Consider the following 22,471-nt stretch of genomic DNA (forward strand, 5'->3'; position numbering starts at 1 on the left):
TCAATGTGGGATCCATATGGCCTATAATAAAGTGATTATGGAACTTAACACCAAGACAGATACTTCCTAACAAATTCTACAAAATACAAAAAACAAATTACAAAATACTAGTAATATTAGACCAAGGTTTAAGTATATTTAAATTTTGACATTACATGGTATTTAGTAGTAACAATAACAGAAATATCTTTAAATGCCTTCTGCACAGAAACCTCAGACAAACAAATTAATTATAGTTGGTATCTTTAGAAAAGAAAATTTATATGCTAGAAAGATTCTTAAGATGTGGTTTTCATGGGCAGCACCTGTGTCTCAGTGGGTGGGGCGCCAGCCCCATGTATGGAGGGTGGCGGGTTTGAACTTGGCCCCAGCCAAACTGCAACAACAAAATATAGCTGGGTATTGTGGTGGGCGCCTGTAGTCCCAGTTACTGGGAAGGCTGAGGCAAGAAAATCGCCTAAGCCCAGGAGTTGAAGGTCGTTGTGAGCTGTGACTCCACAGTACTCTACCAAGGGCGATAAAATAAGACTGTCTCAAAAAAAAAAAAAAAGATGTGGTTTTCAGGACTAATTTGATAAGACAATACTTAAAAACAATGAAAGAACAAAGTTCATTATAACTGTTATTATCTTCTATCTTATGAAAATTAGTTTTAGAGGATCTTATAAATGTTTCATCTCTTGAGGGTAATATTAACTTGATAGCAATCTAGTGACCCCTGCTGGTATTGCTCTTTTGTCAGATTTCTTGATTTTGTTCCCTGATTCTAAAAGCATCTATTGGTATATTGGTTTTGTTTTTTTTAATTTACTTTTTCTTCAAAGGCAATATCCTGAAAACAGCTTGAAGGTTATTTAAAATATCAATAACTATAGTTAACAAAATAGGCAAATAAAATTTGAGGGTTTTTTTTAATCCTTCCATTATCAGGAAACTGTAGAGTATTTGAATGTATGTAATGACCACAAACAGCAAATATGTTACTAACTGCATATTTTCTTTCTATAAATACAGAGCTTTATTTACAAGAAACATTTAAGCCTTTAGTGAATATATCTCCAGATGCAAGGTAAACTTGTCATTTTTTTCCTTTAAAAGCATTCATTCAGATTTATCTGTTTTATTATAGTAGAAACAAACAAACAAACAAATTTGTTCTTTGAGAAAGGGCCGCCCCTTAATTCCAGATACACTGTACTAAATTCAGTACATTTAGGGACAAGAGAAACCACAGCCAATGTTGGTGCAAAGGAACATGGTCATAGCAAACAATCTTGCAAATCCAGGTCACCTGTAGCAGAATTAATCTAGGGAGCGATGTTAAAATTGCCGATTCCTGGGCTTTACCAGAGACCTACTAACTCAGTCTTTAAAGAGTAGTGCCCAGGAATATGCCTGTAAGCAACTCCCCCAGCAATTCTGGTCCACAGTGGCATTTAAAAGTCGAAAAATGAGTGTGTGTTAAACGTTGGTTCAGAGGCGAGCAAAAGAATGAGCCGCCTTCTCTGCAGCCTTGTGGTCTGTCCTTTCCAATTGAAGCCATCTGGGATGGCTCCGATACGTTTCCACATTTGTATAAAGACTATTACAGAGAAATAAAGTAAAGTATTTATTTTTATTGTTTTATTTCCAAGTCCTAACAAAAAGATACACACACACACCCCCCAAGCCTTCTTCCTGGCAATCAAGGAGGGGCACCAAGTAAAACAGAAGTGCTGGCCCTGTAGAATCTCGCGGGTGGGCCAGGGGCAGGGCCAAGTGGCTGGCTGACTCCGGGCTCTGCCGCTGCACTTTGCTGTTTACTGATATGGTTAGTCTGTTAGTTTTCCTAAGGACTTAGATTTTTGTCATCTTCCACATAAAATCACTAAGTGCACTATTTAAAAATTCCTCTTCTAGGGATTTGTATCTTACACTCAACTTTGAGATACATTAACACAGATTGTGAAAAATCAAATAATTTGCTGAGACCTCGAATTTAAAACTTTGCCAAAACACTGTTATTGTTTCATAAAAACATTGACTATGCTGTAGGGCAGGGGTGGTCCAAAGTTTTCTGATTTTTCTTTAAAGCCTCCTAACAACTTGAATGGCTTTTCCTGCAGCCTCTTCGATGCTGTATACTCGTTGATCAAAAATAAAATCCACAGACTGCCAGTCATTGACCCTATCAGTGGGAATGCACTTTATATACTTACCCACAAAAGAATCCTCAAGTTCCTCCAGCTTTTTGTAAGTAGTTTTTAGTGTTTCTAAAGACATAGTTGCATTTTCTTTAACTAATTTACTTCAGGTAAATTGGCTCCTGATACCTTCCATAGAGAAAATCATTAGTTTTGAGATTTCCCGTTCTAAACTTCAGTTTTTCAGCTTATTACTATTTGAATGGTGCATTTTCAAAGTTGATTCCAGCTAAAAAGCAATCACCTTTCAGTGCAAATATCAAAATTATAAAAACACTTGGCATTCTCTATTTCAATTAAAGCATTTTCTCACCTAACATATGAGGGGAAATAAAGCAATTTGCAAGTCAGCCCAGTTAAGAACTGTTGTGCAAGACAAATTGGGCCAATATCTAGATTAAAAATTGCTTTGTGATGCTTTTATTGGTGTCTTGGTTTTAGAAACATGTTCAAAAAAAAATACCATCCCCAGGATTATCTTAATATAAACTGCAGCAGTGATAGAAAAACCCAGAGCAAATAAAATTTTGGCAAGAGAATACCATGTTGGTCCAAATTACGTCTGTATTATCTGTAGGTTTTCTCAACTGCTCTTGAAATGAGCTGGTTTCATAATCACCCAAAACTTAGAACTCTTTGGTTGGCAGCATTAAAAGAGTCTCAGAAAGAATAGGGAGTTTCTGAGAAGGTTTTTATGTTTTCCTCTTAATTGCATGCACTGAATTTGAAGTTCTGAGTAATCGCTCACATAGAAACAGTAAAGGAAGCATTACTGGTTCTGAAGAGGTAATTTGAAGAGTCGTTTTTTAAAGAATGCAGTATTAAATATCGACTTCTGATTAGCTTCCCCATTTCCTTCTCCACAGCTCCATGTTCTAAAATAAAATAGGGTACTAGTGCAGTAGGGACGGGGGGTAGGCTCCTCCCCGGGAAGCAACCTTGAAGGCCCCTTTTGCTGACAGAAGCACAGAGGGCTTAGTCACTGAGAGAGGGACCTGGTCATCAAACCAGTCCTAGGTTTTAATAGTTTACTTAGGTAGGTAGGTAGCACAATGTGGTTAAGTAAATGCTAAGAAAGAAGGTAGGAAGGAGAAGAATGATTTATCGGCTCGGCTCCTATAGCTCAACCGGCTAAGGCGCCAGCCATGTACACCTAAGGTGGCGGGTTCGAATCCCCAGCCCGGACCCGCCAAACAACAATGATGGCTGCAACCAAAAAATAGCCGGGCGTTGTGGCGGGCGCCTGTGGTCCCAGCTACTTGGGAGGCGGAGGCAAGAGACTCGCTTGAGTCCAGGAGTTGGAGGTTGCTGTGAGCTGTAATGCCACGGCACTCTACCCAGGGGGACAGCTTGAGGCTCTGTCTCCAAAAAAAAAAAAAGAATGATTTATCAAAAATTACAAAAGCTGGAAGGTTAGTAAAGAGACAATCTCGGAAAAAGGATTAGAGATGCCTCAGTGTTGATACCCGGCTTTACAGCTGGACCAAAGTGGCCATAGTAGTTGAGCTTTCACGTGGGGTTGTGTATTCGGGCCCAAATGTGCCAGGCTTGTCACTCATTTAATCACATTAAGGTGATAGTAATCATGCCAGCTGACTACTGCGTGTCCAGCACTTGTCTGAGCTCATCACTTTATCCCCTCTTCACTACAACCCTATCTGGTAGGTATTTTTGTTAATCCTATTTCATAAGTGACGTGACACTAAGGGTGAGGAATCTTGCCAACGTTAGTGGCCCGTGAATGGTAGCACCAGCGTCCACACCCAGGATTCCGATCACACAGCCATCCTAGCTCTGCTCCACCTGTCCCTCGACTGGCCCTGTAAGGTGGGCATTTGTACCTCCTGAGGCACGTGAGATGCCTATCTCAGAAACATGACAAAGTCACACCGATATTAGGTGGTAGATTTCAAACCTGGGAGTCTCTCTGACTCCCCAGCCCAGACCCTCTGCCCATGTGCTGCTGCAGAAGAGGGGATAGGAGAGTGAGCTCCATCTTGCTCAGAGCTACTTTAGAATTCTCTTCTATAAAAAGTAGAGGAAATTGCCTCTGCCCAGTACTGCCTTATATTTGGGCCAATATGGTAATTAGAATCATGCTACCAGAATATTCAGCTAGACGTTTTCAGATAAAAATATAGAATTTAAATAAAGAAATTCCAGAGCCTGATTTTTACTGAATTATGAGATCATTTTCTGAGGAAAAAGTAGCACTATCCATCAAGACATTTGAAAATTAGCCTAAGCATATTGTATACAATGGGGAATTATCCTGTATTGAGACAGACTAGATGACCTAATGGGTCTCTCTTTTTTTTCTCTAAATTTCTAGGATTCTCATGATTTGAATATTGATGAACTCTTTGACTTGAACATTTTGTTTCTTCTAATTGTTCATCTTTTCCTGATAATTATAAGGTACACCAGGAGGATGGAATCAACTATACCCTTTATAAAAGGTGGATTTTTGAAACCATAAACCTTATTTTGTTATAGTCAAACATGATCCTACACTTTTCTCTTCTTATCCCTCCTCCTTTAAAACAGCCCATGGAAAAAAAAAGTTAATTTTTAAAGATTCTTTTAATTCTGATCAGCTGGCTTGTTCCTTGTTCTTAGTAGACAAAAATTGGAGTCCTCCAAGGAGAATTCAGAATGTAGAGATGGGTGGTGTGAGGACTAGCTGAGCAGCTGCTCAGATAGCCACCAGCAAATGTCTGGGTTCTTGATAAAGATGACTTAACGTTGACAGCTGGACCAGGAATTTAACGTGAACAATTAAGAATAAAGGATTCCATTCTTGGTGGCTTACAGGTCTTCACTTCCGAAATAGACCTGTTGTTCCCTTCTTCTGTCTGTGCTTTTAGTGAGTGAAGAGGCGAAGGAAACAGTCCAGTGTTACCACTTTGTAACATTTTACTAAGTAGTTAAACTAAGTAGTTGTAGACATACAACCGGTTTGAATAAAAGATACAATTCTTATACGTAATTTTGTCATATTAATTCGGTCATCCAAGTACACCGTTAGAAAAGACTAATTTTCGGATGTAGTTTTCACTCCATTCTGGACGTTTGAACGTTCAGGGGTATGGTTTAGCACTAGAGCATCTGTGTTCCTCTTCCACTCAGATGTCTGACATGCCAAAGCCTGCCTTCATGAAGCAGAACCTGGACGAGCTTGGGATCGGAACATACCACAACATTGCCTTCATCCACCCGGACACTCCCATCATCAAAGCCTTGAACATATTTGTGGAAAGACGAATATCAGCTTTGCCTGTTGTGGATGAGTCAGGTCTGTGTGTTTGGCCAAACCAGTTGAACAGAAACAACCATTTATCTCAGGGTGAAATTACTATGAAATGACCTGGCATATCAGACTGGGGGGCTGGGGGAGATGGAAATTTACATATGGTGCATAAATTCAGCACCAAAGGCACACACAGGATAACAAGAATTTTAAACTGGTTTACGTTCATATTTCTATTATGATTTCATGTCCATTTAAAAATAGACAAGATTATCTATCACCATTTAATCCTGTGTAATTACCTAATTAAAATTGATCTTAAGCGAGTTCTGTTTGGTTCTAAGACATTATTCTAATATATATTTTTATTTTTAGGAAAAGTTGTAGATATTTATTCCAAATTTGATGTAATTGTAAGTATTTTTAATTTTGTTAAACTCGTCATCTAGAATGCATTTTGAAATGTATTCATCTGTTTTTATGTTTTTCTCATTTCCTAACTTAATAATTCCTAATGTTTTTGAGTCTGAGGATGGTATCAGAGATTTCCATAGACCCTTCATTGTAATTATACTTTTATTATGCATTGGTTTAGCAGTGAATAATAGCTTAGTGGCAGTTTCTAATCCTTTGTCCTTTCAACATATGCATGTTCTATCCATCACTGCAGCATGAGTATGTATTTTAAATCATCGTGTTTCTACACGGGTGCCTCTTTCTTGTGCCTGGAGGCATGTCTCAGTGCACACGGGACTTGGTGGTTCCCACGCTGCATGCCTCCCATTGCTAGCAGCTGGGGAATGACTGTTCTAAAGAAGAAAAGGAATAGACTCTGATAGCCCCAAATGTGCACACCATTTTTTTTGCCACAATATTGACTCCTCTTCCATTAGCTTTTGCAGCTGACTCAATCCTTTTGATTCATTATATTCTGTTCAACATAATAGACATTGGGAAATATGTTTATTGATATTTTGGTTGAGTGGGACCCTCTATGTTAATCAGATCCCTGAGAAGCTGTTAGGATCCATGGGGCTGGGACTTGTCAGGCCTGTTCTTCCTCCATGGTCACTTGATCCCAGTGGCCCCCCCAAAGCCTTCACAGCAAAACCTTGTTCCCTGGTGAGCTCGTTGAGAAAGTCTATTGATGTAGGTGCTGTAGTCCTGTGGCCTTTGTCACCCTTAGCATCAGGGGTGTCCAACCTTTTTTTTCTTCTGTTGTGCAGTGGAAGAATAAGATTTGTCTTGGGCCACACACAGTAAACACACAAACTTATTCACAAAAAAAGAAAAAAATTCCATGCATAATTTTTGTGATATCTGACAAAAGAAACAAGATAACAAAAGAAAAGATAAACAAATTCCTCAGAAAATCAGCATGCAGCCCACCGTCCAAATGCTGGACACCCCTTATACACATTAGTCCACGTCTCCAAAGATTTTATTCACATTGACATGAAGCATTAGAGGGTGAGAGTGGGAGAAAGCTTTGTGCTGTCATAATTTAATACTATTGCCTCATACTTCAGATATACCTCATAATATGAAATCCTCAGTTATGATTGACGAGACAGTGACACAGCAGTACTGATGGCATATTATAAGCTGAAACAAGAGAACTTTGGACATGCAGTATTACTGAATTAACATAAACATTAAAGTTTTTAAAAATCAGGTTGTCTTAAGCTTACTAATTTCGGCCACTAACATGAATTGAAATGAAAGGCTGTAATTTGTTCTCTTTATTACAGAATCTTGCTGCTGAGAAAACATACAATAACCTAGATATCACGGTGACCCAGGCCCTTCAGCACCGTTCGCAGTATTTTGAAGGTGTAGTGAAGTGCAATAAGCTGGAGATACTGGAGGCCATTGTGGACAGGATCGTCAGGGCAGAGGTGAGGAGGCTCCTAGACTCCTGTCCCCCGTCACACTGCAGCAGCTACTAAGGGAATAGTGCCTGGGAAGTTCCAGTCACAGGAAAGGGCCCTCGAGGCAGCCTTCAGGCCAGCCGGTAGCATTCTGTCCCTGTCCCAGAACCTGGCATGCTATTTGGCACACAGTAGGAGATCCCTAAAGGTTAGTTGAGTTCAATGGAATTTATAAATCCTGATGTCCTAGTTGAATCAAATAAACTGGTAAGATATAGTCATAGTTTAAAAATAAATACTTGAGAAAACAAAAGCTTTCCTAGAAACTTTAAGTTCCATTAGAACAGTGGTTCTCATTAGAGTAATTCAGAGTTAAAAATGTGTAGTATGGGCTCAGCGCCTGTGGCTCAAGCGGCTAAGGCGCCAGCCACATACACCTAAGGTGGCGGGTTCGAATCCCCAGCCCGGGCCCGCCAAACAACAATGACGGCTGCAACCAAAAAATGGCCAGGCATTGTGGCGGGCACCTGTAGTCCCAGCTCCTTGGGAGGCTGAGACAGGAGACTCGCTTGAGCCCAGGAGTTGGAGGTTGCTGTAAGCTGTGATGTCACATGCTCTACCCAGGGGGATAGCTTGAGGCTCCGTCTCAAAAAAAAAAAATGTGTAGTATGTATGATCTTAATAAAAATGAGTGAAAAATCAGTAAAATAAAGCTTAATTTTCCCTTGCCTCTTTGCTGATTTAGATAAATAGTAAATGGTCTAGGGCGGCGCCTGTGGCTCAAAGGAGTAGGACGCCAGCCCCATATACCAGAGGTGGTGGGTTCACACCAGCCCCAGCCAAAAACTGCAAAGAAAAAAAAAAAAAAGGTCTGGTAATTCTCCATCTCCTGTCCCTCACCATTCATGTCCCCTTATGCTTCCTTGCTTATAGTTGGAGTTTGCCTTGTATAATACCCTAGATAAAAGACAAGAGAGACCATTTTATGGCATGTCTAAATCAGTATACCTTTTCCCAATAGCATTTCTTTTTCTCGTTAGAGAATAGGGATGTTACCTGGCATCACACAGCTGTCCCTTTCAACAGCTGTGGTTATTAGGAATCCACTTAGCCCCCCTTGACTGCATGTTTGAGAACTCCGCCCCACTCTGTCATTGTCTGTGTTAACTGACCAGCTTCAGCTTGCATGGCTTTTAACATGTTTCTTGTTTGTTTGTTTTTGGGTTTTTTTGCAGTTCTTGGCCAGGGTTGGGTTTGAACCCGCCACCTCTGGCATATGGGGCTGGCGCCCTACTCCTTTGAGCCAGAGGCACCACCCGCTTCTAACACATTTAACATGTTTCACTAGCATCTTTCCCTTTTTTCTACTCGAACTTAATATCTGTTGCTACTTGTTTCCCAGTGGGTTTTAATTGACTTAGGAATATATCTTGACTTTTTTCCTCATTAAAATTCTTCCACAAGATGACTTCTTACAGAGGGACAAAAACCAGATTTTAGCTTTAATGTAGTTGGAAGAAGGACATACCGTATCAGTAACGATTCCATTTATTCCTATGATGTGAACATAGCACTAACTTTTGGTACCTCAGGCAAGGAATATATAAAAGATTAGATGCAGCTACAAATGACAAAATGTTATTGGCAATCACTTTTATCTGGTAAAATTACTTAATTCTCTGGGTGAGATGGTTTCCCCTTGATCTTCAGTAGTTTAAAAGGTAGTTATTTAATTACTATCACTGAATTTTTCTTATTTTGTTATTATCATCACTGAGTGTTAACAAAATGCATAGTCTAGAATATAAAGCATTCTCTGATCCTACATGTAAACCATCATTTTAGTTTACAATTATAGTTCATAAATAATTCTATAGTATATCACAGGATTATTAAAGAACCTAAAAGTTTTTTAGAGAAAGTTGTAAAAGAAATTTATGTGGGCTCAGTGCCCATAGCTCACTGAATAGGGCGCTGGCCACATACACTCACACTTGCAGGTTGAAGCCCTGCCCAGGCCTCAACAATGACAACTGCAACCAAAAAATAGCTGGGCATTGTGCTGGGCACCTGTAGTCCCAGCTACTCAGGAGCCTGAGGCAAGAGAATCCATTAAGGCCAAGAGTTTGAGGTTGCTGTGAGCTGTGACGCCACCACACTCTACCGAGGGTGATATAGTGAAACTCTATCTCAAAAAAATAAAAAAATTACGTGGATTGCTGTGAGATGTCCAAGGGATTTGGGGTATTTTTGGGTTTGGTTTGGTTTTTACCTAAAACAAGCCATGATGTCAGAAACATTGCCAACACAGTATCATTAGAGACAAAATGTAAAAACAGAATTTCTCTCTCTCTTTCTGTCTCCTTCCTGTTTCCCCATTTTCTACCTGGGGTATAACTGTTCAGTACAGAGTGGATCTCCCTGGTAACCAGCGAGCATGTGGTTGGCACAGGCCTGAGTTCTAAAGCTTTTAAATCAGAATAGCAGTGATACACTCACTCCTTTCCTAAATCAAGGATGCTTTGTTAAAGTAATTCCTCAGAATGTTCTCCATTTATGAAATATTTTAGAGTAGAAAAATAAGGATGAATATAATCCATTTCACTTTATTATAGTTCATTTATCTACTTGGATATCATTCTTTTTTTTAATTTAAACTTCATAGAGAAAAGACACTACAGAAAATAAAAAACAATCTAAGAACAATGACCATATTTATTAGTTTCCATGCTCATTTAGACTTCTTTCCCATGTAAAACAAGTATCTGATAGTTTTGAACTCCTGGGCTCAAGTGGTTCTCCTACCTTAGCCTCCTGAGTAGCTGGTACTACAGGCGTGTGTCACTATGTAAAACAAGTATCTGATAGTTTCAAACTGGTCTTTTAAATCAGAACAGCAGTGATACACTCACTCCTTCCCTAGCCTAAGGAAAGGTTCCTAGCCTTAAGGCTAAGGTTCTCCTACCTTAGCCTCCTGAGTAGCTGGTACTACAGGCGTGTGTCACTATGTAAAACAAGTATCTGATAGTTTCAAACTGTTCTTCTAAATCAGAACAGCAGTGATACACTGCTATGTTTTACATTAGAAACCAAGATACACTTTAAAAAGGTAAAACTGTTTCAAGATAATATATGCTGGTCATGGTGGCTCACACTTGTAATCCCAGCACTCTGGAAGGCTGAGGTGGGAAGATCGCTTGAGCCCAGGAGTTTAAGACCAATATGGACAACATAGCAACCCCATCTCTACAAAAAAAATTTTTTTTTAAATTAGCCTGGGAGAGTGGCACCTGTGGCTTACTGGGTAGGGCACAAACCCCATATACCAAGGATGGCCAGGTTTAAGCCAGGCATTATGGTGGGCACCTATAGTCCCAGCTACTTGGGAGGCTGAGGCAAGAGAACCTTCTAAGCCCAGGAGTTGAAGGTAACTGTGAGCTGTGATGCCACAGCATTCTACTGAGGGTGATAAAGTGAGACTCTTGTCTCTAAATAAACAAACAAAAAAATTTAGCCAGGCAGCCCAGGCACTGTGGCTTATACCTGTAATCCTAGCACTCTGGGAGGCTAAAGCAGCAGGATCTTTTGAGCTCAGGGGTTTGAGACCAGCCTGAGCAAGAGCTAGATCTGTCTCTACTAAATAATATCAGCTGACCATCGTGGCAGGCACCTGTAGTCCTAGCTACTCAGGATGCGGAAGCAGGAGGATCATTTGAGCCCAGGAGTTTGAGGTTGCTATAAGCTATGCTGACACCCTAGCACTTTACCCAGGAGGACAGAGTGAGACTCTGTCTCAAAGAAAACAAAAATTAGCCAAGCATAGTGACACACGCCTGTACTACCAGCTACTCAGGAAGCTAAGGTAGGAGAACCACTTGAGCCCAGGAGTTCAAAGCTGCTGTGAGCTATGATTCCACTCATGCACTCCAGCCTGGGTGATAGTAAGACCCTGTCTCTAAAAAGAATTAAAATTTTTTTAAATGTATTTAATTTTTAAAGAATATTATAGCTAAATTTTACTATTATTTTGAAATTTGAAAACTCAGCAGGACACAGCTAGCTCATTTTTCTCAGAAGTTGTCAAGCAGATTAGCAGTGCATTTTAATATTAGAGCCAAAGATTTTTTTTTTTTTTTGCAATTTTTGGCTGGGGCTGGGCCCAAACCCGCCACCTCCAGCATATGGGGCAGCCACCCCACTCCTTTGAGCCACGGGCACTGCCCAGAGCCAAAGATCTTTATGTGGCTCTATCCATGGCTGCTCTCTCATTTGTGGATATATTCATCATACAAGTATATGAATGACATTTTTTCCAGTGTCCTTTTTTTTTTGAGACAGTCTCATGCTGTTGTCCCAGGCTAGAGTAATATGACATCACAGCTCACAGCAACCTCAAACTCCTGGGCTCAAAAGATGCTCTTGCCTCAGCCTTCCAAGTGACTGGGACTATACGTGCCCACCACAACACCTGCTAGTTTTTCTGTTTTTAGTAGAGATGGAGTCTCGCTCTTGCTTAGGCTGATCTCGAATTCTGGTGCTCAAGCAAATCACCTACCTCAGCCTACCAGAGTGTTGGGATTACAAGCGTGAGCCATCACTCCTGGCATAGTGTCCATTTTTAAACTTAACTATTTTACTTTCACATGTGACCTTCTTTTCTCTTCTCTGTAGGTCCATCGTCTGGTGGTGGTCAATGAAGCTGACAGTATTGTGGGCATTATTTCCCTGTCAGACATCCTGCAAGCCCTGATACTCACCCCAGCAGGTAGAGTGCTGAGAACTGACCTGCGCAGTCAGAGTCTGGGAGGGTGGGAGGGTGGGAGGTAGCACAGTTAAGTGCTGCATTTAAATAGGCTTTTCTCCACCATCCATGTACACATCAAGGCTTTATGTGCATTAATTAGTAAACCATTTCCACTTTCGTTTCTATTTTAAAGTTATAATGTTCTCTTTGGGTGAGAAGGGCCCATCTGTGCCCAGGAGTACCTAGATGATCGGGCACCCATTGCCATGTTCTTCATAACCTTTCCCATGAAAGAGTTAAGCTTTGCTTTATTGGAGGGCTACCAGCTGGAAAGCACAAACAGACTTCCTTTGGGTTCATCTATTAAAACCTTCATCTTTCCCTTAGAAAAGAAGAAAGACAGACAAGTGTTCTGAGTATATAAAATAAAATACCTCAACACAAATATTTCTCCATTGATACCATATGGAAATTACATTAATTACCAAATGAAGCTGTGGCTAACCTCATCTTCTACCAGATTCACTTTGAGCAAGCTCTCAAGATCCCAGATGGTTAGACATTGAGGAGCAGAGATAGGAAGAACCGGCCTTTCTCTGGTGTCACATCTTTGGCCTTCAGAGTTCTTAAACTGCCAGCCTTACCTGCCTTCCTTCTTTCCTTCCCTCTTCCTCCATTCCTCCCATTCCTCCCCTCCCCAGCCCTGGTCAAGTAGGAACAACCCAGCCTTTGACAGGGCCACACAGACCTAAGTCCAAGATATGAAGCTACATAGCATGTCCTTTGAACTCTCAGAGGTCAGATATTAAATAATGCATATACTACAGTATTGATTTTCTTCAGTTCAGAAATCAAACTCAGCTAGGACTAGTGTTTATAATTAGTCTATAACCTAAAAATACCCACTCTAAAGAAAACTTCACCACCTGCAAGAAACATGTCTTACTCACCAAACAAGAATACCAAGAGATTGCAGTGGAGCAGTGATTTTCACAAGTGCTCCTCAGAATGTTCATTTTGGGGGCCCCACCCCACATCTGCTGGATCAGAAATGGTAGAGATGGGGTCTGATGAGGTCATTTCCAACTTCAAGTGTCAAAGAACCTGAAACTCAGAATAATCTTTATGATCATGAAATATTAACAATATGAATGTGAGATTGTTGGTCTTATTATTTGTATACCTAAAACTGGAAATAATTCAAATATACATCAAAAGAAGGATAGATAAATTAGGTATATTCATTCAATGGAATACCGCATTGAAAATGAACAATGTAGGCTGGGCACAGTGGCTCACACCTGTAATCCTGACACTCTTAAGAGGCTGAGAAAAGAGGATCCCTTGAGCTTAGGAGTTCAAGACCAGCTTGAGCAAAAATGAGACCCGTCTTTATTGAAAATAGAAAAATTAGCTGGGCATAGTGGCAGGCACTCGTAGTCCCAACTACTTGAGAGGCTGAGGCAGAGGATCACTTGAACCCAGGAGTTTGAGGCGGAGGCTGTGGCCCTATAACCCTGGTGACTAGACAAGGACTCTATCTGAAAGAAAGAAAAAGGCAGAGAGGGAGGGAGGGAGGAAAGGAAGAAAAAGAAGGAAGAAAGGAAATGAACACTCTAGCTATATTCAACAGTGGAGGAATCTCACAAGTGTGTTAAGCAAAGGAAGCCAGACCAACCTGCACGATGCAGCAACATGTATATAACTTTCTAAGCAGCCATAACTATACAGCACCTTCATACAGTTAGGAAAAGGCCTCTTCTCGGGGCAGATTTATCCCCGCAGGCATAACTTGGCACCTTCAGAAAAAGATACCCTTTTTCTGGTAGGCAGCCATGGACCAAAGCACACAATTTATCTCGCAGTCAGGCTGACTTTCAGCTCCCATCTGTCCCTTTGGCCAAGATTCTTTGGTCACTACAAACTCAGAGTAAACAAGTGATTTATTCTCTCTTGCCTCGGTGCCTCAGTCCATAAGAATGAGAAAGTTGGACCAAATGAGTTCAAATCTCCATCCAGATTGGATATTTCAAAAATTCCAAGTCAGTGCAGTGCTCCTCCTATCTCTTGGTACAGGGAAGAATCAATTTCCAACTGAAGTTTGAAACGTACGTTACCATAGAAATCATGCCATAAAGATAGGGAGGCTGGATTGGAACTCTTTATAACACAGTGTATAGAACACTGTTTGTCAAGGAAGAAAGCATTCTGTGCTCTCACACCTGGATGACAAGTGAACATGGTGTGGAATGCATTTGGGACTCAGGCGAGGCCTGCTCCTGATCTACAGCACTGGCCCTGTCCCTGCATGCTCGGGGCAGCACCACAGGAGCAGCCAGTGAGGCCAGCACTGTCGGTCCCCGGCTGGTTCCACCACCGGAGAGCTGCTGAATATGGCCAAGTTACTTCACCTGGGTTAGCCTCGGTTTCTTCTACAGAGTGAGCAGGCTGCTGAAGGTCCATTTCCCTCCTAAGATACCACAAGATGAAATGAAAAACTTGAGTGAAAGCTGTTAATGCACAGTAAAGCACTGTGCCCAGGATAAGCACTGCCAGGTGGATATTTATGGAATGATCAGTAAGAAGCACTTTTTAGAAGTGTCTGTGATCATGTGATTAAAAGATACTGGTGCTGATTGTTTTCACCAGCTAATTGCCACAATTCGCTCATTAAGGTTACTGGTTCAATACAGGAACATTTTCTCTTTTTCAAATAGCTTTCCACAAGAGTTCACTGTCGAATTCAGACTGTCCAAAGGAACTTAAGTATCTACGCAGGCATCTAATGAGTAAGCAATCTGATAACAATAGCTATAACCTTTTAGCCACTTATTCTAATAGATTCTTAATCTCTTTTGAAAGTCTAATGTCTGTTGGAAAAATAGAGAAACCACTCTGATGAGAAAAATAGTAGTTCTCCCTTCCAACCCATTTTGAAATGTCCTGGCCAGATACTTGCAGGTATTATGTGAAATTATCCTTAGAAATGTTATGATTTTTACATATAAGTCTGCACAACTGAATTACTTTATACATTCTCCAAAACATTATCTACACATTTCTTTTTAGATTTTTTTAGCAATGGAACTTTTTTTTTCTCTTCATTGAGTCTTACATATTTAGAACGTAGATCAGGACTCCAGGCCTGGCAAGTGGGAGCAGGAGAGGGAGAGGGCGTGGGGGGCGGGGGGCCACCTGTCTTTCCCACTCCTCCCTTTTCCGAAGCCTCTGGGCCATTCTCCCAAGGAACTGCTTGGCACAGGGTGCCAACTACTGATGTAGAGAACCCTGCCATCTGCCTGAGCATTGAAACTTTCCTTTTCCATCCCACTGACAGGTGCCAAACAAAGGGAGACGGAAACAGAATGACCACCGTGAATGTAGACACCCTCATAAGAGAACTTGAACAAAGTTCCTGGGTCACATTTTGCCTCATGAACACTGGCTGCAATAGAAGAGAGTAAAATGGTTAAGAATGTATATCGGGGTTTAATAATGGGTATTTTTTCCAGTGATGTTGAAACTAAACATAAAAAAAAGAAAGATTTTTATGTGCTTGAAGATTCAGGCTTGCATTAAAAGACTGTTTTCAGACCTTTGTCTGAAGGATTTAAATGCTGTATGTCATTAAAGTGCACTGTGTCCTGAAATGTTTATTACTTTTCATTTCAAAGAATTCATTGGTGTCGGACAGGTGATGTGACATAAGGTGGGCGCACGGCGTGTCGGATCTCAGTGCCTTATGTCCGGACACAGCAATACGCCATCACCCGCCCGCTGCAGCTGGAGCGCACACGTGTGGAGCCACACCGAGCTTGAATGTGGAAGTCTTTGAACCTTTTACCAAATCAGTTTGTTTTCATTAGATTTGTCAAAAAGTTGTAATTTGAATATAAGTAATTACTTTTAAAACTTTAATGACACTTTTATGTTTAAGTGTTCTGTTCTAAGCTACCGTGTAAACAGGGCTGCTTTATAACAGCTTTATTTATTTTTACTTTCATCCAATTTTTACACCTCTTTTGGTGGTTAAACTTCACCGGATCCATTAATAAACTCTCAGCTGTTATTTTTAAATGGCAGATTTCTCACTACTTAAGTTTGGATCTGGAAAGGATATGGTTTTTAAAATAGCCACCATTGGGTTTTAGAAGCAGAGGTTTCTAAGAGCACGTGGGGAGACAGGCTGTGGTCAGGAAGAAGCCAAGTGCCGGGAAGATGTCTATTTTTTTCTTGTGTATTGAAATGTAAAATCATGATATGTGTATGATTGCTGATGCGATTGTTTTTGTAAATTTTATTGTGGCATATACAGTATTGTCATATGGTTGAAGAGAAACAATGTTTCTTGATGTAAGTGCTCTGAAAATGTTGACACTGTATATACATATGAGGATAGTTTGGTTTTTTGTTCTTTGGTTTTTTTTTCAGATTGAAAAATTAAAATAAATCCTACTATCTACCATTGTTTTAAAGAGGTTCTTTAAAATACTTTATATTTCAGTACATATTAAAATCCTACATCCACTTTTCCGTTTAGATCTTCTTCCTCTTATAAAGCAGCACATAAATTTTCATCTCCTTGTTTCCACCATCAAAATTAAAACTTTAATAATTTAATCCATAAACTCTCTATCTCTCCATTATTAAATATGAACATATTTCATTAAAAATTACCACAATTTTCTTGTGCTGAGGTGTCAATTTTTTCATTTCCCTCTAGACCAAACAGGAGAGAGAGAACATATGTGGGTGTTTTCCCCATAGAAACAAGAGTGGCTGTAATTTAAACTAATGGTAACATTTGGGAGAAAGGAAAAAAGTCACAAAGCTGCTAACACAACACAGTTTTTTGTTTTTGTGGGGGGTGACAGAGTTGGCATCAGAGTTCACAGCATCCTCAAACTCTCCTGGGCTTGAGGAGTCTTCTTGCCTCAGCCTTCTGAGCAGCAGGGAACAGGCATGTACCACTATGTCCAACTAGTTTATTTTATTTCTTCAGTAGAGACAAGGTCTTACTCTTGCTCAGGTTGGTCTAAAATCCCTGAGCTCAAGCTATCCACCCTCTAGGTTTACATAAGTACACTCTATGATGTTTGACACATTTCTGAATGCATCCTGGTTGGTAAGCAATGCATGACTGTGACTACATAGCATATACAGGTATACAGGTGATGTGGCATTGTATCTTTGCTTCAGAAATGGTTTGAGGGCCACTTAGAAATACAATAGCCATGGCTCAGCACCCACAGCTCAGTGAGTAGGGTGACAGCCACATACACCAAGGCTAGCAGGTTCAACCCCAGCCCAGACCTGCTAAAACAACTATGACAACTCCAACCAAAAAATAGCCAGGCATTGTGGTGGGTGCCTATAGTCCCAGCTACTTGGGAGGCTGAGACAAGAGAATCGCTTAAGCCCAAGAGTTGCAGGTTGCTGTGAGCTATGACACCACAGCACTCTACTGAGGGCGACACAGTGAGATTCTGTCTCAAAAAAATAAAATACAGAGAAAAATACAATAGGCTTTTCTATTTCTATGAGGTGCACATCAGATTTCTGGTCTCCCATAAATGTACTTTTGCAAGGTTTTCAAGGTGTGTAGATGTGTCGGGCACACCTAATCTTGCAGAAGACCTGCATGTGTGGCCTGGCTTTGGAGAAGCTTCTTCTCATTATTAGACCACAAGAAAGACCTGTTATCCTTTTTCCAATTAAAGGTTACCATTTATTCCCAGAACATGATAAGGACTGGTTGTGCTAAGTGTGCTCCTCAGTGCCTTTCTCAGAATAAGGAAAGGGGGCACTTAAAGAAGGCCAAGTCTAATGAAAGGCCAAGTGTTCACAATATTTACTGAAGGAAAGGTTTGAAGAGAATCTTATGATTCTAGGTATAAAAACCCACCTTAGAAATGCTTGCTGGACCAGTGAGCCCCAGACCTGTTTCCCAGCCTCATTAGTTGATGTTCTTGGGGCCCCTGTCCTGTGTGGAGAAGCCAGCAAGTGCCCTCAGCAGGGACCCCAGCCCACAGTCATGAGGAGCTGAGGTGTCTCAGAGGATTGTTGTGAGCATTAAGTGGGTGATGAAACAAAGCAAAAGCCTGTTAGAAATACCATGTCTGTTCTCAAAATTAAGGACAATGATTCTATTTAGTATTGTAGTTTCTTGGGGAAGTTTATAATATAAATGTATTGAACTGATGAAATTTCTTACAATATTTTCTTCAAAAAGCATTTACATGAGCAGTTAGTCTTCTAAACCAGTGGTTCCCAGGGGAGATTCCGTCCCCCAGGTACATCTGGCAGTGTGGAGACGTTTTTGGTTGTGAAGACTGGGGGCAGGGCATGGGGGTGTATGTGCTGCAGGCATCTGGTGGGTTGGACCCAGGGGTCCTGCTGAACTCCCCACTGCACAGACCAGACCCCATAGCAAAGAGGCCCAAAATGTCAGTGTTAAGGTTACAACCCCTGCCCTAAACAATCAGAATCTTCCAGGTATTTTGGTGATCCTCGTTATTTCCTGAGTCCACCTGTCTTTGGAAGAGAACCTTAGCAGCCAGCCTTTCTGGGAAAGGGGACAGTGGAAATTAACCACACAGAATTCCATATGACCCTTCTCAAGATTTTCTTCCAAAGCATTTGTAACAAAAAGGGAATTCTGCTCTGTATAACTGCACTCTCAGGAGAAAATTCCTACCCATAGGGAAATCCTTGAAGAGTAGTAAATTTTACTCAGTTATTCTACTTTTATAAAGAAACAAACTCCAAAATTATTTTTCATAAAAAATTACCTGCAAAGGTGGCACATTTGTTAAGTCTACACTATGGTTAAAGCACATTCTCACTGAACCCCTAAGCTTCCCTCTCCTTGTGGATACTCACAGACCAACCTTATTTCTTGGACTAAACACATTACATGAAAGGATGTCCAACCTTTTGGCTTCTCTGCACCACACTGGAAGAATTGTCTCGGGCTACACATTAAATCTGCAAACACTAACAAGCTGATGAGCAAGAAAACGGTATGTGTATAATGTTTGTGATATCTGCCACCCCAGATAAGCAAAAAAGTTCTCACATAATCTGCAGGCAGCCCCCAGGCTGCAGATTGGACACCCAAAGGTGCTCCACAGGAAGGTCTAGAAAAATCAGGTACCCACTTCTCTAGACAGCTCTGAGAAGGGAGCCTTGCTGCCCTCTGCCTAGGAGAGCCTTGCAGAGATAGGAAAAGTCACCGAAGCTTACCCTGATTTCAAGCCTGCGTTTTCCCTCCCTGGGAATCTTCCAACAAAATCCGCTGATTTCCTGCTCATTAGAGTGCACAGTCCTGCCTGGGCCTGTCCCGAGGGCCCTATAGTCAGAAAACAAGCCCACAGGTTTAAGCATTTGAGAGCCGCAGCCCCTGAGCTCGCCTCTGTCCCTCCATTCCTCACTCGGTCACTCACCAGCACCTTTGGCAGAACCGCGTGTGGGCAGCACCACGCCACCAACCAGAAACGTATCACAGAGACCCAGGCGAACTCCTGTCACTTCCCACCGCCCCTCCCAGACCCCTCGCGTCCTTCGCGTCAAGGCCGCATCAGCCCCAGCTTCCAGGCCTCCCTGGTGGCCGGCAACCTTGCCCTCCACGTCGTCCGGAACACAGGTTTGTCCTCTGGAGAACCTGGCTTATTCTGTTGCTTGTTTGCAAGGAGATTTCATCAAAACCTCCAGGTTTCTGCTTCCCTGAGAACTCCGAGGAGCAGGCAACACCAGGCCCACCTCTCCACCCTGCTGACCCTAAGACAGACAGGTGCCCAAGTTGGGCAGGTGCTGTTCTTGGCCCCAGCCATCTGCCTCGCTCTTGCGCGCCCTCCGGTCCCCGCGGGAACTCTGGCTCCGCGGGCCCGAGGCCGCAGGTGCACGGGGTTAAGGGCGGCGTCGCGGATTCACGCCTGCCCCCTGCCAAACTGCGCGCCTGGTGGGAATAACTGCACTCTCAAAAGCCGCGCCTTGAGCTTCTGGCCCACCACTACCGAGTCACTCTTGCGCCCCAGTGGAAGCCCGCAGCGCGGGTGGCCTGAGGAGGTGTGAGAAGGGCCCTGCCCGGGGCGCCCACCCCGACCGTCCCTGCGCGCTGGACGCGCCCTCCGCAGCTCCGCGTGGCCTCCGCCGCCCGTCGGGGGTGGGGGACAGGGCGGCTCTCGGCGGGGCCCGGCCGTCGAACGCCAGGGTCGGCCTCGCGCCGCCCACCCGCCTCGCATCACCTCCTGAACACAGCCCTCCCCGCCGCGCGCAGTCGGCGCCCCCGAAGGCGGGACTCTGGGCGCTGAGGCGTCGCCTCCTCCCCGGATCCCTGCTCAGACTGCGGGATCAGGCGGGCCGGGATCTGTTCCGGGCCCCGTTAAGTAACACTGGCGAGGTGTAACACTGACAGACGCCGCCTTCCACTGCGCTCCCCAGCCCTGCCGCGCTCCCGGCGCTAAGCGTCGCAGTCACTCCGCTCTCTCCTGTGACTCCCTCCCAGCCTCCGGAGGCGGAGAAGATTTCCCGCTTAGCGCTGCCAGGCACCACCAGGACAGTGGAAAAAACCCTCACCTTGCTGAGCGTGGGTTTTCGCATCCGGAAAGTTGCAGAGAGGGAAAAATGTAAATGTGTGCGCGCGCATCGTTTGTTTACGTAAGGACGCCTTATAAACCTGAGGGACCAAGAAGTAGTAGTCATTGCCGTTGACACGGTGGTCCCCTCCATCCTTCAAGGAGGGTAACAATATCCCATTCATCTCCTATCCTCTCACCTTGGCAAGGACCCGGCACAGCACGTGCCATGGCTGGCTGTTCGGTGTTTGAGGCGTGGCTGGCAAAGGCCAGAACACCCGCTAGGGTCACCAGGTGGGTGAACTCCCGGTCGCACGAAGCTTTGCCCTCTGTATTGCCAGTTTACTTGATAAAGTTAGACAGATGCCACATAATGAAGGGAGGAAAAAATAAGGTAGAGCAATGTAAGCTCTAGATTCTAGAGCGTCACTGTTTCCTTTTCCCAGAATGTTCCCCCAGATATCAGCTAACTCCCTCACCTCCCTGAAATCCTGCTGAAACCTCACCTTGATGAGGCCTGTTCTGGCCACAGACTATTAATGATTCTTACTAATACAAACAAGAACACAAATAAAAATAAGGGGAGGAGAAAAAGCTACAATCACTAAGAGTTTTTCTTGCCAGGCACTCTGCCAGATGCTGTGTATATGTTTTTATTTTCATTATTATATTTTATTTTAATTTTGAGGCTAGGTCTTGCTCTGTTGCCCAGGGTGGAGTTCAGTGCTGTCATCACATCTCACTGCAACCTCAGACTCCTGGGCTCAAGCAATCTCCCTGCCTCAACCTCCCCCAGCAGCTGGGACTACAAGTTAGAGCCACCACACCCATCAATTTTGTTTTTTATTAGATGTAGGGTCTCCCTATGTTACCCAAGCTGGTCTTATAATCCTGGTTTCAAGTGATCCTCCCATCTTTGTCTCCCAAGTCATGGGGGTTATAGGCATGAGCCACAGTGCCCACTCATAGTATCTTTTTTAATCCCCACACAACATCATGAAGTAGTCTTTATTATTACAGAAATGTTAACTAAAATTTCGTTCTACTTCAGATTTGAGGTTTTTGAAACTGCCTAATTCCAAATCCTGTGCTCTTAATCCTAGTTCTAAATGGCTGTTATGATTGAACTGTGTCCCCAAAAATGTTATGTTGAAGTCCTTACCTCCAGTTACCTAGGAATGTAAACTTATTTAGAAATTGGGTCTTTACGGATGTAATAAAATTAAGATGAGGTAATTAAGGTGGGCTCTAATTTAATATGACTAGTGTCCTTATAAGGAGGGGAAAATTTGGACATAGATATTAGCCTGTGTTGTGCTTCTATAAAAGAATGCCCAGACTGAGTAGTTTTGAGCAATAGAAATTTATTTGGCTTATGGTACTGGAGGCTGGAAGTCCAAGATGGAGGGGCTGCATCTGCTGACAGCCTTTTTGCTGTGTCACAACATGGCAGAAGGCATTGCATGGCAAGAGGGCAAGAGGGGACATGAACATGCTTTTATAACAAACCCACTCTCCCATAAGGACATCAATCCAGGGCTCCTCAAACTTTTTAAACAGGGGGCCAGTTCACTGTCCCTCAGACCATAGGAGGGCCAAACTGCAGGCCCTGGGACAGGTAGCGGCAGCAAAAACACCTGGTGGGCTGGATAAAGGCAAAAACACCTGGTGGGCCGGATAAAGGCAAAAACACCTGGTGGGCTGGATAAAGGCAAAAACACCTGGTGGGCCGGATAAATGTCCTCGGAGGGCCGCATGTGGCCCTCGGGCCTGTAGTTTGAGGATGCCTGCATTAATCCATTCTAATCACCTTTTTTTTTTTTTTTTTTGAGATGGAGCCTCAAGCT

At 42.6% G+C, this 22,471-nt stretch overlaps 1 protein-coding gene across 4 annotated transcripts in view; it reads left to right on the forward strand.

Annotated features, from left to right (window-relative positions):
* Window positions 1-16,523, forward strand: part of PRKAG2 (protein kinase AMP-activated non-catalytic subunit gamma 2) — a 269,309-nt gene extending 252,786 nt beyond the window's left edge. For 2 of the 4 annotated variants that reach the window (XM_012806513.2, XM_023514443.1), the window contains exons 10-17: window positions 1,015-1,069; window positions 2,106-2,232; window positions 5,313-5,478; window positions 5,809-5,846; window positions 7,185-7,331; window positions 11,976-12,069; window positions 14,766-14,837; window positions 15,386-16,513. In XM_012806513.2, coding sequence (XP_012661967.1) covers window positions 1,015-1,069; window positions 2,106-2,232; window positions 5,313-5,478; window positions 5,809-5,846; window positions 7,185-7,331; window positions 11,976-12,069; window positions 14,766-14,837; window positions 15,386-15,417 — 731 coding nt within the window. In that variant the 3' untranslated portion in view covers window positions 15,418-16,513. Of the gene's footprint in view, window positions 1-1,014; window positions 1,070-2,105; window positions 2,233-5,312; window positions 5,479-5,808; window positions 5,847-7,184; window positions 7,332-11,975; window positions 12,070-14,765; window positions 14,838-15,385 lie in introns of all 4 variants that reach the window. The other 2 variants (XM_023514444.1, XM_012806514.2) reach the window with 2 other exon arrangements.
* The last annotated feature ends 5,948 nt before the right edge of the window (window positions 16,524-22,471 follow it).

Source organism: Otolemur garnettii, unplaced genomic scaffold (assembly GCF_000181295.1).
Source record: "Otolemur garnettii isolate 467f Iridium unplaced genomic scaffold, OtoGar3 scaffold00053, whole genome shotgun sequence".
In the NCBI taxonomy this organism is placed as follows: Eukaryota; Metazoa; Chordata; class Mammalia; order Primates; family Galagidae; genus Otolemur; species Otolemur garnettii.